Raw genomic sequence first — 16931 nt, 5'->3', positions numbered from 1 at the left:
CAGTAGTCCTGAGATGTTACTGAATCACAGTTTTTAAACATAAAGCAATGAGGAAAAGGAAAGTACAAAGCATACAAATATAGCAATCTTCTGGAACGTACACGAAAATAAATGGTTGAGCTGCAAAAATTATTATAAGCATTAATATACAAGCTGTACCCTGAAATGTCTTTCCAGAGACATTACCCACTTGCCTCATTACCAACAAGACAAAAAAAAGCCCGCCAGCATTTTTTGTGATTTTCACAAGTTTCACAAAATGCCATCCAGGAAAATGTTCTTCTTTAAATATATATAAAATACAAATACATCAAATGAAACAAGACCCTCTGCTTACAAACAAACAAACAAACAAACAAATGGATTAAAAAAAGTTTCATTCTATCTATTTCATTTGTTCTCTTTTATCACTTCTCAAATTTGAGTAGGTTTAAAAAAAATACCAAATTTTGAGCAAAAAGTTAAATAATTGCATTTTTGAAGATTCAGAACGATTATCAAAACACACAGTTTAAAATGTTGAATTCAGTTTTTTATAAATTGGGTAAGAGCGCCATCTAGTAGATAATAGCGGAATTACAGATCACCGTAAAAACTCGTCAGGAAAGCGTCATTGGCAGGGAAATGTGTTCTCTTAATTGACGAGGTAACTCGTCAATGGCGGAGAAATAGTTAATTAGGGCTGCATAACAATTAATCGCAACTAATAAAAGTTTAAGAATAAATAAAAGTTTTTGTTTACATCGTGTGTGTATTGTGTATAATACATTTGTGTATATATAAATACACACACATACATACATAATCTTAAGGGAAAAAAAAGAGATGTATATATTAAATTATATTTATATATAATATTAATTGTATAACAATATAAAAAATTAAATACATATGTAAATATTTTAAATGCATGCATTTGTGTGTATTTATACAAATTTATTATAAACAATACACACATATGATGTAAACAAAAACTTTTCTGCAAACGATTAGTTGCGATTTATAGTCTTGCAGCCCTATTTTTTATAATTTGCTTTTACAAACTGAGAGTAGAAAGTTTAGTTTTCTTGTTTTCCAGTTATTTAAATCATTAATGCTTTTAACAGAGTTTAGGTTGAATTCAAGTCAGAACATCTTTAATACCGCACATTTCATTGCCAGTTTGATAGATACATTTACATTAATCTCTTCACAAAATCTTATCCAACATCACTCCTGTAAGAAACTGTCGTGGGTCTGCGGTCCGACGGCTGCAGGATAATCTTGTCTGATTGGAAATATCTGATCTGGGGTCACAGGTGAAAGGTCATTGGCGTTTCTGATGTAATTTACCGACCCCTGCTGGCTGAGCAACAGCAACTGACGAGCAAAAAGTGGCTCCACCTGCAGGACAACAGATTAGACAATGCATTTAGTTTGATTATGGCTCTGTCCCAAATGCCTTCACCCACATTCACTAGACTGGGTTTCCCATGTGCCATGATTCTGAGAACATCAATCACATGGCAAAATCAGAAGAGCCGTGTTGCTCAATCTATGGTTGGGTCTCAGCATAGGTTTATCCATAGGCTTGGGTTTGTTCATATTTGAGACAACCATTGGTTAAACAACTCAACGTGAACCGCATCAACTTTCATGTTTCACGTGAGCTTTACTGTAATTAGAACAATGATGCACACTGTACATTACAGGTAAAGAGATCATTACCTGTACTGTCAGGGGTCTCGTGTCTGCAGTGGGGTCACAGGACTCAAAATACAGCTGCACGTGAAACCGTGGAGGAGGACGAGCTTGCAAGAAACAACCCTGAAGCTCTGAATTAGACAAACACAGAAAGATAAAACACAATCTGCTTTTGCATGTCATTTTTGTTGAAAGTTTTACACTCTTAGAAATAACTGTGCTTTAAAGGTTTTCACACCCATACTACAACAACAACAAAAAAAATTATAAGTATATTTTTAAAGTTAAGTATTTTAATTTTAACCTTTTCAAGCCTATTATGTTTACAAGTTTGTAAACATAAAGAGCTGGTTTCCCGGACAGAGATTAGCTTAAACCAGGACTAGGCCTCAGTTTAATTATGAAATATTACTAGTTTTAACAAACATGCTTTATTAAAAATATTACTTGTGTGCATTTTGAGGCAAAACAAACGGCATTAAGATTTGTCAGTGCAAGTTGTTTTCGGTTTGAAAAACTCTTAAATTTATCTAGGATTTTTTTCCAATGCAATGTTAATATAAAATATTTCAATATAAAATATTTCAAAATATACAAAAAATGGCCAAAAAAATATTGGGGAAAAAAACATGTTTGTAAACATATTTTAAAATATATTTCAGTATATTTTTGGCCGAACCATTTTTGGTTCCTCAAAGAACCATTGAGTCAAAAGTTTTTGGAAGAACCGTTTTATACTTTTTTATAATCTAATGCAACTTTTTTACTATAAAGAAAATTTTGTGAAACAGAAAGGTTTTTCAGATCTTAAACCATTCAGCACAACCTTTTAAGAACGTCTGGTTTTGAGTATGCAAAAAGCGTATAAATTATATACATTTTAAATTATAATTTTAAATATATTCAAATGTCTTAAAATAACCAGAGTGATGTTTTTGCTAACCATAGTATAAGCAGAATAATTGAATTATTTGAATTCTTGTAGTGCCGCATTACCACCTTTGGTATGCATTATTTTTTAAATTCAACGTCATCAATTATTCTTTACATATAAGAAATTAAAACTTAATATATTTTCAAATTCAAAATATATATTTAATTAAGCTCTACTTTTTTACAAAATGTATTTAGCATATATATATATATATAACACACATTTTTGGCCAAAGAAATGTCTTTTTTGTCGCACTGTATAAAAGCAAGTTAAAACAACTTGGTTTTGCAAGTCAATTCAACCAATAAGTTGACATAACTGATAAAAACAAGTTGAAATTGTTTAACTTCTTTTTTTTAAGTTAAAGCAACACTAAAGAGTTTTTGCTCTTTGCTCCCCCTACAGGTTGGAAGCGGAATTGTCCATTAGCACTGTCGTAAATACTGCAGCAAAGCTGGCTGTGATTGGATTGTAGGTCTGCCATAAAGCAAGTTTTTGTAGTTTTTACTCGAACTACAGGACCGCGACCCGACGGTTGGAAACTTCTTTAGTGCGATTTTGGCCGATAGAGGGCTGCAAAGCGAATGTGAAAGTGCCGTTCACCCTGTTTTGAGTGGATGAATGACCGAAACTTTTTTGGAAACTTTATTTTAAGGTAAAAAAAACTCTTTGGTGTTGCTTTAAAGTAACAAAAATATATGTTGGTTTGACAAAAATGCTGGGTGTTAAAATGAATTTTTCTGTAAATTTATTGTAACCTGTTAGAAACAGCTGCGTGTCCAGTAGTTTACTGGTTTGATCTCTCTCCAGTTTGTAGAGTTTAGTGGTGAAGTTTGTGTGAGTGCCGTTGCAGTAGATTCTGCTTTCACAGAAGCGTCGGGCGTACAGGCCATCGGGTGACATCCAGAGTAAAACGCCACCCTCCAGCTCTCCTTGCTCAGACTGTGGAAGAGGAACGGGCTCCGGACCGCTCGGACTGATGTAGGTCCAGCTGTCATCGTAAGGAACCAGCAGACAGCCGTCGACGCTCGTGACCGTCACATCAGCAACAAGAGCATCACCGCTGAACACGCTCACCTGCAGACGAGGATCTGAACCATGCATGGGTGAGGATTTAGTGTGCATGCAGAAAAATGTCCTTAGTGGTTGCTAAGGTCTTTGGAATGGCTGTTGCTAGACAGTTTGATTGATTTATTGATCGATTGGATGTGTGTACCTGACATTGTCATGGTCTCCATTGATCTCATGCTGGTGTCCACGGTGAACATAGGTGGTGAATCAAATGAATCATTGCTGTAGAACGATCCATTGATTTGATACCCTGAACATAACAAATACAGATTAAATGACCAAACATTATTAAAAATATTAACATGTACACACAAACACACAAAGTCAGTACCAGCATCCCAGCGTGAGCTTTGACTGAATGAACCGTGATACTCTGAAAGTGAATTCGGTTCAGACATGAAGTCTCTCCAGGTCCGATCGGTGACAGACATGAAGTTACAAACCTGCAGGGAGAAAACCCTCAGAAATCTCTCTCATCTCTTTCTTCTGGTGCAGTACATGAAATGAATCACTTACCTGACCCTGCACAGGTTCATATGAGGGGTATGATGAGTAGTTAGGATGACCTGAGGGTGCAGAAACGTTCCCATACGATTTTGGTCCTGAGATATGAATATGTAAAAATATAATGAGTAAAAAAGGGCCTTTGGATGTTAGATAGAAATGCATGTGCGTGCTCGTACCTCTTTTGGTTCCTTCTGGAATAACCCGGTAGACTTTAAATGGTTCGGATATGTCCAGCTGACTCTGACCCACGACCTCTTCGAAGTCACAGCTTTTGTTCAGGGCGCACCTGAGACGAGTCTTCCAGGTTGGTGGGTCGGGTTTATCGATACCCTCACGATACTTTCCTTTAAACAGAGCCCAGGCCTGCTCCAGAAAATACATTTAAATATAGCAATGCAGTGCTTCCAAAAGATTTTCAATTTTTCAGACAAACTATAAGAAGCATGAATGCATCACAATCCTTTAAGTTGCATTTACATTAGCACATAGATCATTTATAAAGCAAAGCATTTGACATAAAGCAATAAATAAGCTTTTCATCTAAATGCATGAACTTGTTGGGTTTGTCCAACCAAAATATGTCTAATGAATCTAATGTATTACTGAAGTTATTATGAAGTGGGTCATGGTTTACATAAACTTGTGTAAATACAATGTGCAACATTTATTAATGTAAATTTTGTGTGCCTCTGTATAGATCAAATGCATTGTGTTAGCAATGCAAAAGGTCATGGGTTTGAACCAAGGGAAAGCGTCTTCAAATGTATAAATGTATTTAATCTGTATGTGAATCACCTTGAAAAGTGCTGCATCCTGGTCTCTGTTATAGTCTTGTTTTCCTGCATGTTTCCATGGGATTCGGAAGGTTGTCCGCTCTCTATCTTCCCAGACCAACCCGGGATATTTCCCAGTATCCACCTGCTCGATCAGCCACTGCCGCAATTTCCCATTGCCTGATCCCACAGACATTTTTCCTGCAATCCTGATGTTCAAAAAAAATGTTGTGCCTAAAAGTTAATTTTAGGTAAGGTGATGGGGATTATTGCAGTCTCACCCAAGAGAAGGTTGCTGTTAATTTGGTTTTGATAACTCATGTAGTTCACTTTGAGACACATTTTTTCCTAATTATTTGCCTTTTTGGGGGAGGAGCTTATAAACAGATGTTGGATTGAAAGCCTTGAAAGTTCAACACACACACACACACACAAACACACATACACAAGAAGCTATATTGTAAGAAGACGCAGCAGCTTTCATATTGACTTGGTTAATATTTCATATCCTCAAACCCTTCACAACTTTGTTGACATGATTAGATTTAAAGCAAAACATGACTTTGACTAATTTCTATGTGTATATATAGCATAAAACACATTATATAAAGTACTTCAAATGCTCTCATAAAACACATAATGCAGTTTTATTGTTTGCAAGAGCGCAATTTTAAAAATATCCAGTAACACTATGAATAATCATGTACCAATACCTAAACTAATAATTACTTTATTTCATGAGTCATGTGAATTCATGCATGAATAACAATAGTTAGTTGTTGCATTAATGAACACTTTGGGTAACCCAAACATGCTCTAGAAAAAACAACTTGTTTATATGCACAATGTTTAGGTTTACACACATTTCTGTGTTAAAAGCCTCAATGTTTACAGTCAATCTCATCAAATGTACTGTGATGCATTCAGAATAAAAAATTATAATTTTCTCTCATTTTTATTAAGCGATTCCACTGCTGCAATTAAAGGGACAGTTCACCCAAAAATAAAATCATCCTCAAATTTCTTTGTTCTGCTCAACAGAAAGGAAGATATTTGTGAGAAAGTAGAAAACAGGAGCACCATTGACTTCAAAAGTAGAAAAAAGCAAACATTATGGAAGTCACCAAATAGGTTGCCCAAAATTTCTTCCCTTGTGTTTAGCAGAACAAAAAAATTATCAACTTGAGGATGATTAAATGATGACAAAATGTTCATTTTTTTGGGGTGAACTGTCCCTTTAATTGCAACAATGGGATCACTCAAAAGAAATTGAGAGATAATTACTCATTTTATTTATGAATGCATCACTGTACATTCGATGATGTTGACTGTAAAGTTATTTTTGTTTTTTCTAAAGCATGTTTGATTTGCGTTACCCAAAGTGTTAATTAATTCATCACTTAACAAACGTGCAGTTAACATTGCTGTTATTTATGCATGAATTCATATGACTCATAACATAATTATGGTTGGTTTCTGATTATTACATGGCTTAACTCATCATTAGTTCATATTAAAGTGATTATTAATTTATGTATTAAAAGATGATTAATCATGTACTGTTTTTATAAAGAGTCCTTATTAATTCAACAAACTTAATAAATGCAGACCATATTAAAGCATTTCTAGTATGTGTGCAAGTTAAATGAGTGATTTAGTTCTGGTGTGAGTTTTATAAACCTACATTTTCACAGTTAGTTAGGTTTAATAATTGGCAAGTCTATAAATTTCATAAAGTTTATTTTAGTTTATGATTTGTCATAAATATTGACAATTATTCTTTATTATTACTCTGCGGCCTGTATTCATTTGCTGTAAAGCTTTGCAACGATGACAAAATTGTGAAAAGCGCTGCAAAAATAAAGTTAAAAACAAAAATTTAGAAGGTGCTTATAACCACTACTGTATTTGATTTTATTATTAGTTGAGAGGTAAACTAAGGAGTCATTTCTCTAATTGTTCAGGCATGATGAGAACCTCAATGCAACAGTTAAACTCACAAATTCCCCTCATCTGAATAGAAATGACCGAGCAGATTTAGTGCTGTTGTGCACCTGTGAATGTGCAAGATCCTCATGATATGACTGGACTTCAAGTTGAGTCCTCTGGGACCAGAAGATTACTCAGCAACACACACGCACACGCACACACACAGCTTTTCACCTCTCTAATCTTTCTTTTGAAGCTAATATAATTTCTTAATAATTCTAGTTTGATGCAATGAAGTTTACGTTGTGATCATTAAGTGCATTGAATTTTCATATGCACTTGACTTTAGCAGCTCTTTATTTCATCTACGGTTCCTAACCGAAGTCAGTTTTATAACATTATGTGCACAGACTTAAGCATGCATACGCATTTTCCCAGAAATCTGTCACAGTTGTGGTTGACGGTCGGATATTCAAATGAATCCTGTTGTCTGCAAACTCACCACCTGTTAACTAAATCTGAACTCATCTGTACAGGATGAAACTTAAAAAACTGTTGAGTCATGACATCGCAATTCTAGTTTAATCAAAAGTCATAAAAATATATATATAATGCGTCCCTTAAAAGATACAAGGGACCAACTTGACGAATGGCGTGTAAAAATTTAACTTTTGAAGTGTTTTATTGAATTATTAATGGAAAAATGAATGCATTTATTTATATGATAATCAAGAATGTTGTGTGCATTTAGGCACTATGAATATTCATATGGTTATTTTTTACACTATGTAAAAAATGAGGCATTTTTGTCAAATCAACATATATTTTTATGTTACTTTAACTTAACAAATTAAGTTAAACAATTTCAACTTAATTTTAGAAGTTATGTCAACTTAGTCAAAACTTAAAATAGCAAGTTGTTTCAACTTCATGCTGCATTTTTTTTTTATTAGTGCAGCTCATACAATTATCAGATGATTAGAAACTCTCCTGACATGTCACATTGAAACATTTGTGTAACTTATGATTCATTCACAGACAATAACTTTGATCTTTTTAGTTTCTTTATATGCAAACTGTTTTGTTGTTGTTGTTCAGTTTGTTTTCATCTGAAATAGATTTGATTGATTTAGGAAACTGAAAGATTTTGGGTTCCTAGTGAGAAAAGATGAAAGTTACGAAAGATTGTTTTCATTCAGAGACTAACACCAACCATCATACACCCAACCATTGTGTTTCAACAAACTTTTGGCACACACACATATCACTGTAAAAAAAAATCCAGAACGAAGTTAAAACAACTCGGTTTTTCAATCAAAGTCAATTCAACCTACTATTTTAAGTTTTGGCTTAAAAAAGTTGACATAACTTATAAGTTCAAGTTGAAATTGTTTAACTTATTTTTTTAAGTTAAAGTAACTTAAAAATATGTGTTGATTTTGACAAAAAATGTGAATTTTTAAAGTGTAGATGACACAATATGTTCATACGTGTATTTCCACCCATGACCTTACACATTTAAACAGTTCATGTGTTCCAGCATCAAACACATGTGAATGACTTTCATGTGATAGATGTTAAACACTGCATGAAACTTGCATGGTTTGTGTAAATATAACTTTAATTTTAATGTAATATTTGTTTTTGTGCAACTACTGCAAGATCATAACCTTGTCACATCAAATTATCTCGGCTAAAACAAGGCAAAATTTGGGCTGTCAGTGAAAATTTAATAGACATTAAAAATAAATGAAATAAAATAAATGACAGCAAACAGCTTGTAATCACTCTTAACTTTGCTTACATGATGGAATATCAGACATCCCACAAGGTATTATGGCAAAAACGACATGTAACCAAATTCAGTTTTATTTTGGCTAGAAGTGGGTTACTTATAGATGGACTATTGGGTTAACCTAGACAGTGAATGGATGGTAATATCTTCATTGTGTTTCAGTATTCACACAGGCTCAACACTCCTCAATGATGTAATATTTTTTCCTCGCTGAAAACAGGGAAAGTTTGTTTTTCAGTTTGGATTTCTCTTGTGAAACACTCAAACCTTTCACTGCGTTTGTTTCAGAATGTATTTTGTCATCAGTATTCTCGGTTTACTGACTGGATTCAGTTTGTTGTTAAGTTAGTTTTCATTTGGCTAACTCAGCTCTTTTTGTCAATGGCGTGCTTGCAACCATTTAAATTCCTCTCCATCATAATCGCAATAAATAAAAGGTAAGGTAAATTTTTCAAAGCATCCTTCAGTGTATGTCTGAAAAAGTTTTAGGAAACTTTTAACTCTGATTGCTTAAAAAAATAATACCACAGCTCACCACAACTCACATTTGTGTGAATTGAGATCTCATTCATATTCATAGCACAGTTAACAAGTTTCTCACTGAAGTTTAATGCTCGGGGTTTGCTTAAATAACACGAGCTGTGATGCTTTTAACAGAATCAGATGCATGAGTATTGGGATTTAAAATACAGAAAAATAAAGATATTATTACAATTCTGTATGTTTATTATGCATTATGCATGTACAGAGCATATAAATGCACACAAAACAAATCACAGATGGTAATGAGCATTTTAGGAGCCAGCTGACTTATTTTATTTTATTGAACCAAACTTTGCCAGGTTGCATTGCATTTCAAGATGAACAAGTGCACAGTAGTGATCTGATAAATCTAATGATAAATCTCCTGACAGATCCAGATCAGACACCTGATCATTACTGCAGTCCATCATCACATAGGCTATACTGTATACATCTTCAACCAATCGCAGCATCAGGTCATGTTGCTAAATTCAAACATTTTTGCCCGGTAACAGACCTCTTTACCCCCCTCTCTCCTAAATTCCTGCAACATCTGCTGCCAATTCTTTCACATATACCAAAAAAAACACACACAGGCTTTTCTCATTTGAACTGAAAGACAAACCGGAAAACCAATGTTGCTAAAAGAGTTGAACATCTTGTCCCAAAAGCAAGAAACAGTAAATGTCCTAATCAAATAGGGTTTGCAAGAGGAAGCCAAAGCCTGTTTTACTTGGACAGATGTTCTCAGGGTTAAGTTTGGGCTTTGGGCCTATAAACTGACTTCAGATCAGATTTAATACAGTAAATACAAGAATGATTACTTGTCATTTAGGGATTAAAAGTTTATATATTGGTTTAAAACATACTAGTAGAACCTGATCAATGTGTAGGAGGGATGGTTTAGATTAAATGTTAATAGATTTAAATCTACTCACCACTTTCCCGCCAAAATTATTATATGCATATAAGACATTTCAATATTTCATATTTATTTAATACATTAATTTATGCATTTGGCAGACACTTTTATCCAAGTGACTTTACAAAGTAGGTAGCCTACTATTTTTATGATGTGTGTTACCTATAGGTTCTATGATCTTTTGCGATGCTAACACAATGCTCTACCACTGAGGTGTACATAACCAGTTTGAATCCATCTGAAAATCTTTTGTAATGTAATTAAAAACAAAAGAAAAAAGTTATTATATGGATTATAAGACATTTGCCCTATAGGTCATTAACCATATTTTATTACTTATTTATTTATAAGTAGGCCTACATGAGATGTTCTCTAAGTGTTCAACATTCTCAGATCCTTCTGGAAAACATTGATCATAAATGCCAGCTTGAAGCAAAAGGGGACGTATAGGCCTAGCAAATTTTGAAATGAGCATTGGCCTTAGACTTTTGAACCCATCACATCCACTTTGCTGACGCATTCCGGGGTCAAACTTTGTCATACTGTTGAAAACTATGAGAATGACATAAAAAATCCCCTTAAGTTCCCCGTGCCCTCACTAGTGTACATGCACTTATATGTAAACATTCCACTGCCCTGTCCCTGAATGATCAACCTCAGGGGGTTGATAGGGGACACCCCCACATATTACTGCACCTGTGGGCATTATTGCATTTGAACAAACAGATGAGTGTTATTGAAACCCCATGAGTGACTTTCAGGGTTTGAGCCACTAGGAAGTGAAACACGCTTATCATCTTCTCCAGAGCTTCAAATGCAGCCACATCAAATAAATGCAATCTAATAATGATTTACATTTTTCTACAATACGGAAGAAGCAATAATGTTGTGATTTGATGTGAATGCAAAATATATATAACAGGCAAAATATATAAAACAGGCAAAGAAAATCCGTAAAATCAAATCAAACACATTTCAGAATTAAAGAAAATCGTCCCTACGTGTGGAATCTGGCAAGGGGAAATAAAAGATTCGTAATTCATCCCAAAAGCACATCGCAGATTTCACATTCGCACTTTCGCGCAATGGCGACTTTTACGTATTACTTAGCTCGACAGCGCGTGTTCAGATGTTTAATACAGCGAAGATTTTATTGGTAAAACTTTAGATCATGATTTTAAATACGTGTCAGTTTAAAGAGTGCAGATAAATCAATCTATGCGTTTATTATACACGTGCATGTGTTTTGGCTTTATTTTGGCATTGATTGATTTCACAGTAAACATAACTTGTTTTAATTGTTAAACCATTCGCTCTTTTAAATCAATATGCGAACATGCAATCTTACTAGTATGTGCATATGCGTGCGCGTGCATGTACGTTAATGCATATGCATGCATGTGCATACATGGGAGGTGGGGTGGCATTGCAGAAAGTTTTAGTTCTCTCTTTTCATGGGCTGAATCTCACAAAAACTTTTCAGAGTAGATATCTTCATTCTCTATATGCAAGCAATAATGTATTGATTTTGTTTTGTACAGCTGAAACATAAGTAACATTTATACTTCATGTCTCACAGTATGTGTATCTCTGGGAAGAAGTCAGTAAATGGAGTGAATCTCTTCTATCAGTTCACAGGACAGGGCTCTCACGCTCTACTGCTGATGCCCGGAGCTTTAGGTCTTTATCTTACTCATAATTCATTCATGGTTCAATTACTGTAAAGGTCAATGGAAGATAAACATTATAACATTTATATACAACAGGTGGGATCATGTTATTTTCTTCTAGGGATTGTGTGTGTTTTCAGGAAGTGGACCGACTGATTTTGGCCCTCAGCTTGAGAAACTAAACAAGAGTCGATTTACGGTGGTGGCATGGGACCCGAGGGGATACGGGCGCTCACGTCCTCCTGACAGAGACTTTCCTGCTGATTTCTTCCACAGAGATGCCAAAGATGCAGTGGATTTAATGCAAGTATGAGAGGAAGGAGTTTAATATCAACCAGTGGTTTTTCTTTCTTACCTTTTTATAATCTAAAGAACCCTTTATTAATACATTTTATCTTTATTACCTTTATTTTTAAGAATGAAGTTACAGAGTAAAAATGTAAGTGCATTTGGGTGTATTCACGGTGCAATTTGCTAGGGGGATTATCCCCCCTCTATATTTGTAGTATTTTGTACAATGGTTTTGTGTTTTGTTGGTGTAATTCTATGTCTTCATTTGTTTTCTAGGCTCTGGGTTTTACTCGTTTCTCTCTGTTAGGATGGAGTGATGGTGGTATAACTGCTTTGATAATGGCTGCGTTAAATCATGGCCTCATTAATAAATTAGTGGTTTGGGGCTCCAACGCCTACGTCTCAGAGGAAGACATTCAGATTTATCAATGTAAGGTAATAGTACCTTAAAATTCATTTAGGGAACATCAAAGACACTTAACGGCACATCTGTGTTTTAGCAATTCGTGACGTGTCATTATGGAGTGAACGAATGAGACGGCCGATGGAGGAGATGTACGGTGCTCAGTACTTTCGTGAGACCTGGGAGAAATGGGTCGATGCCATGAGACAGTTTGCATATAATCCACAGGGTGAGATTTATAGATGTATGAACGTTTTTAGATTGTCCTATGATCTCTCATACCACCATACAAATCTTACTAATGTCATTTTATGGTCTAGGTAACATATGCACAGAGCTGTTGCACTTAATTCACTGTCCTACACTGATTGTACATGGGGCTAAAGATCCTGTCGTTCCCTATTTTCACCCACAATACCTTCTGAAAAACATCAAAGATTCAAGGTGAGTTAGCCAAAGCTAAAAAACAATATAATATTTTTATAGTATACTAATGTTATGTTCACATTTATGCAAATTATCAATGGAGAGCTGCAGGGATGACATATATTTTTGTAGGCTTACCATGGGATTTATCTTTGAGATCACTAAAAGGTTATGAAATTTACACGTTTTATCAATCGGTATAATGTTCACATAACGACACAACTTTCATGAAAGTTTAAAGGCATTTTCTATAGAAATAAAAAGCTAACCTTATAAGTGAACTACACCATGGATTCTCAACTTCAAAGTCATCATCACCAAATCTCAGACAACTCTTTAAAAACGTTACTAAATATCTTTAAAACATATTAAACATGTAAACGAGAAAATATTATTTTGGGTAATTATGCCCTTGTTGTATTTTTGAGTTTTCCGTGTGTGATAACGTTTAAAGTTCCAGACAACATCTGTAGCCCCATGCAGCAACTTGTTAGCATCCACAGTTTTAAACCCACATAAAAATTTAAAGGTGGGGTTATTATTGAAGTGTTTTATGTCGTAGACTAAAATGTGAAAATTTTATAAGCTTGCATTAACCCAAGATGTAACCAAACTCCATTAAAAAAAACCTCACTGACTTTAGGATGAGAGAACTGAAAGTGTTAAAATGCTAAATCATGGGTTTTGCCTATACATAAATACGTCATCCCTGCAACTCCTTCAAATTTATATAAATTTTGTGGATTTTTAAAATAATTTTTACAGCATGTCTGCTCCATTAATATTAATTATACAACAAAATTAGAAAGTCATTGCTAAATTTTCTGTTTATTAAGTGCTTTGCTAATTGTTTCTGTTTTTTAGGTTGCATGTCATACCAGATGGGAAACATAATTTGCACTTGCGTTATACCAGTGAATTTAACACACTGGTGGAGGAGTTTCTGAATGACTGATTGAGTGGATAAATAAAGACTCAAACACTCGGTGATCTACAGACTGCAACGCCCTACTTGTGAACATAGCTTTGTATTGTATTGCTTTGTAGCTCTATAGCAGTGCAAAAGGTCATTGGTTCGATACATACATGGATTAAATATATATTTATATTGTGATGCATGAAGTTGCTTTGGATAAAAGCATCTGCCAAATGCATAATGTATACCGTGTTCATTGTTGGCTCTTAAGACAAAATGCTTTCTTAATCCTTAATCAGACTTTTCATTCATTTTTTAAAACTGTTACCTTCATCTCTGAGGCATGAAACTCTGTGACTATTCCTAAATAATCTATCTAAACATGCACAAAATAACTAGGCTTGATTTTTTTGTTTTAAAGGTGTGTAAAAAAAATTACCGTTTAAGGTGTTTGGGGTCAAATTGACCCCATGTTGAAAATGAATGGGAAAATAAAAACAATTTCATTTTGAATGAATTGGAAAATGAAAAAAAAGTAAATAAAAAAAAAGTAAATCTATTATAAATCTGAAAATTTCTACATATAAACTAAGGTCTGGTCCTGGAGCATAAATAAAAAGTGGAATTAACTTTCCATCTCATACACAGTCACAAAATACAGAATTTTTATGTATTTCAGAATGTTTAAATATATATTCACAAAATATATATCGTTGTGAGAAGTTGAAGCGTCAACAAAAAAAGTGAAAATGAAATGAGTCCCTACCTCTGTTGGATTTATGTGTTCATTGCACTTTCATTATAATTTCTAAAGTTTTTCCACAAAACAGCAGATGTCAGTATTCTATCCCTAACACATAGAGCAATGTCCACAAACAATTTAGATTTAATTAAGATCGACATTTAAGTGATTTATTTAAAGAAATATTTTTTTTCATGAGCCAATTTATGGCCTAGTTAAGTAATTGTGTGTATAGTTTTCCATATAAAAATGTATATTTCCTTAAGCAATCGCTCTTTAAAAGTTTGGGGTCTATCAGATTTATTCTGCACACTTGTAATCGACATTAAGTAGATATTTAAATACAATAAATATTTTCTTTTGATATTTTTATCATTATTACTATTATTTAAGGGTTATTTTTTAAATGAAACATTTTGTGTGCATAGCAACTACATTAACACCGGTGACGGGCTTAAAGTTAATTCCTTTTATATAAAGAGAAATGGATATATTCTGGAAAATCTTTCGTAAAAGGCTTCTCGTCCTCCGGTCCTGTAGGTGGCACCACTCACCCCTCAGTGGTCTGTGCGCCACTGAACGCGAGCAGTGGCGCAGGTGTCACGTGTCTCTGCTTGCTTTCACTATCCATCCCCAGCATGAGTCGTTAGATTTCTGCATGTATTAATTCTCAGGTGAAGCTTGATCAAGATAAAAACAATGGAGAACGGAGAGTGTGGTGCTCACGAAGCTGTTGACTCCATGACTGTTCATGATTTCTCTGAGAAGATTCTGGAGCAGCACGTACATTTTCACGTCATGAAGTTCGACGGTGGTTTCTTCCTCTGGGTCGGATCTAATGCGGTTCTGTCCAACCTGGCCGTATCCATCAACAGTAAATATGTGAGTTCTGCTATGTCAGTCATCCTACTTTGGTATTGGTACCAGATAGTTATTAAGAAAACGTTTTACTATGAAACTTTTTAAGTAACGTTACTGTTAAATGTCTAATGCATCACACAGCTCACATGAAAAATATTTAATATACTAAACTGTAGTTAAATTCCTAGACAATACAGTGTTTTTTAATAATAATATAATATAATTGTATTATAGTATACGTACTGTACAATTGACTATTGTAAGTACTGCAGAAACACTAAAAGATAATTTTGTGTGTGCGTGTGTGTGTGTGTGTTAAATCATGTAATGTTCTCAAACTAAAAGCTGCTGTATATGGGCACAGATTTTTGCAGGTCATGTGTTTATGCTGACAAGTGATGTCATATATCATATCAATGACGTCATATATGTCTTGTTGTTTGTTTTCCTCCAGGATTCAATGCCTCTGTCGACACTTGTTCTGGGTGACACATCAGACACAACACCAAGCTCTCTTGCACAGAGACTAAGTAAGAACAATTCTTTAAACATAAACCAACAGATTCATCAATTGTTTGCATTATTTGCCCAGGTGTAATGTGCATCAGTGAGAACATAACTTTTCTGAAATGTTGTATAGATTTAGGCAGACTGCAGACAAACACTGTTCAACAAAACAGCAGACATAAATCTGTACTGTGTATAATAATGGTAACTCTTGACTGGGATCATTAACTGGTTTTGTTGAGCTTTGAGTGTTAAAATGAATTAAAACACCAAATTTCTCAGATAGGGTATTTTTGTGCTTCTTTTATTTACTTGAGACTTGCATCCCTGTTTAATAGCATCACCCTAAAAAGTATTACATTTGCTAGACGATCTCACAGATGAAGATCAGCAGGTGCAAAGGCCATGCGCTGAGACATTTCTTTGAGCCAAGATCGAGATTGGTGTAATATCAGCTGATTAAATGAGCAGAGCTATTATTGGTTTTTCTATAGCATAATCTGTCTTTTGGCTTTGTTTTCAGCAAAGAAGACAAAGAAACAGGTATTTGTAAGTTACAATTTACCCATGACAGACTCAAATCTCCTGCTGTTGGTGGAGAACAGAATCAAAAAGGAGATGGAACTTCATCCTCACAAGTTTTAAACATTCACTGTTTTGCACTTTTTGTATGGTTGTTTTGTATATAGCTCAATAAATGTAAAAGAAAGCTGTCTTGTTATAAAACTTTAATAATTGTGTGGTCATTTTTCAGTTTCGAGTAAAATATCTGAATTATAGCAAACTGTTGTTCTTGGATAACTTATATTCAAGGGGCATTCATGTATATTTATAAATGTGTATTACAGGGTTCATGTGATGATGATAAACAAAATATTTGTGATTTCCAGGCCTGAAAAATCATTAAATTAGTATAATACTAAAATACTTTACTAAACAAAGGTTTTACAGGTATATGTGTAGTCATTGTCCAGATATT

At 34.3% G+C, this 16931-nt stretch overlaps 3 protein-coding genes across 3 annotated transcripts; 2 read left to right on the top strand and 1 right to left on the bottom strand.

Annotated features, from left to right (window-relative positions):
- Window positions 1-28: 28 nt before the first annotated feature.
- On the bottom strand, window positions 29-5243 carry irf4l (interferon regulatory factor 4 like). Its single transcript, XM_065256461.1, has 8 exons — window positions 4991-5243; window positions 4372-4558; window positions 4205-4290; window positions 4020-4131; window positions 3834-3938; window positions 3376-3708; window positions 1708-1814; window positions 29-1383 (listed from the first exon to the last, which is right to left on the bottom strand). Exons 1-8 carry the CDS (start codon window positions 5162-5164, stop codon window positions 1210-1212), a joined length of 1278 nt encoding a protein of 425 aa, XP_065112533.1. The 5' UTR covers window positions 5165-5243; the 3' UTR covers window positions 29-1209.
- Window positions 5244-11198: 5955 nt separating this feature from the next.
- bphl (biphenyl hydrolase like) lies at window positions 11199-14907 on the top strand. Its single transcript, XM_065256462.2, has 7 exons — window positions 11199-11292; window positions 11716-11816; window positions 11947-12113; window positions 12374-12527; window positions 12598-12729; window positions 12821-12944; window positions 13791-14907. The coding sequence occupies exons 1-7, from the start codon at window positions 11222-11224 to the stop codon at window positions 13879-13881; spliced, it is 840 nt and encodes a 279-aa protein (XP_065112534.1). The 5' UTR covers window positions 11199-11221; the 3' UTR covers window positions 13882-14907.
- A 251-nt stretch (window positions 14908-15158) lies between these two features.
- psmg4 (proteasome (prosome, macropain) assembly chaperone 4) lies at window positions 15159-16821 on the top strand. The gene is made up of 3 exons (XM_065256464.2): window positions 15159-15466; window positions 15900-15975; window positions 16476-16821. Exons 1-3 carry the CDS (start codon window positions 15284-15286, stop codon window positions 16595-16597), a joined length of 381 nt encoding a protein of 126 aa, XP_065112536.1. The 5' UTR covers window positions 15159-15283; the 3' UTR covers window positions 16598-16821.
- Window positions 16822-16931: the final 110 nt, after the last annotated feature.

The sequence above is a fragment of the Paramisgurnus dabryanus genome, chromosome 12, assembly GCF_030506205.2.
Source record: "Paramisgurnus dabryanus chromosome 12, PD_genome_1.1, whole genome shotgun sequence".
NCBI lineage: Eukaryota > Metazoa > Chordata > Actinopteri > Cypriniformes > Cobitidae > Paramisgurnus > Paramisgurnus dabryanus.
The sequence above is the reverse complement of the archived record's forward strand: the minus strand, read 5'-3'. Positions and strand labels throughout refer to the sequence as shown.

What these genes read in the sequence shown, in the direction of transcription:
- irf4l (XM_065256461.1), bottom strand. Translation starts at nt 5,164, where the DNA reads ATGTCTGTGGGATCAGGCAATGGGAAATTGCGGCAGTGGCTGATCGAG. An exon ending in ATGAACCTGTGCAGGGTCAG is followed by an intron (nt 4,132 to 4,204) that starts GTAAGTGATTCA and finishes TTCTCCCTGCAG; the next exon opens with GTTTGTAACTTCATGTCTGT. An exon ending in CGAGACCCCTGACAGTACAG is followed by an intron (nt 1,384 to 1,707) that starts GTAATGATCTCT and finishes GTTGTCCTGCAG; the next exon opens with GTGGAGCCACTTTTTGCTCG.
- bphl (XM_065256462.2), top strand. Translation starts at nt 11,222, where the DNA reads ATGGCGACTTTTACGTATTACTTAGCTCGACAGCGCGTGTTCAGATGT. An exon ending in GCTGATGCCCGGAGCTTTAG is followed by an intron (nt 11,817 to 11,946) that starts GTCTTTATCTTA and finishes GTGTGTTTTCAG; the next exon opens with GAAGTGGACCGACTGATTTT. An exon ending in AGACATTCAGATTTATCAAT is followed by an intron (nt 12,528 to 12,597) that starts GTAAGGTAATAG and finishes TCTGTGTTTTAG; the next exon opens with CAATTCGTGACGTGTCATTA.
- psmg4 (XM_065256464.2), top strand. Translation starts at nt 15,284, where the DNA reads ATGGAGAACGGAGAGTGTGGTGCTCACGAAGCTGTTGACTCCATGACT. An exon ending in TATCCATCAACAGTAAATAT is followed by an intron (nt 15,467 to 15,899) that starts GTGAGTTCTGCT and finishes GTTTTCCTCCAG; the next exon opens with GATTCAATGCCTCTGTCGAC. An exon ending in CTCTCTTGCACAGAGACTAA is followed by an intron (nt 15,976 to 16,475) that starts GTAAGAACAATT and finishes CTTTGTTTTCAG; the next exon opens with CAAAGAAGACAAAGAAACAG.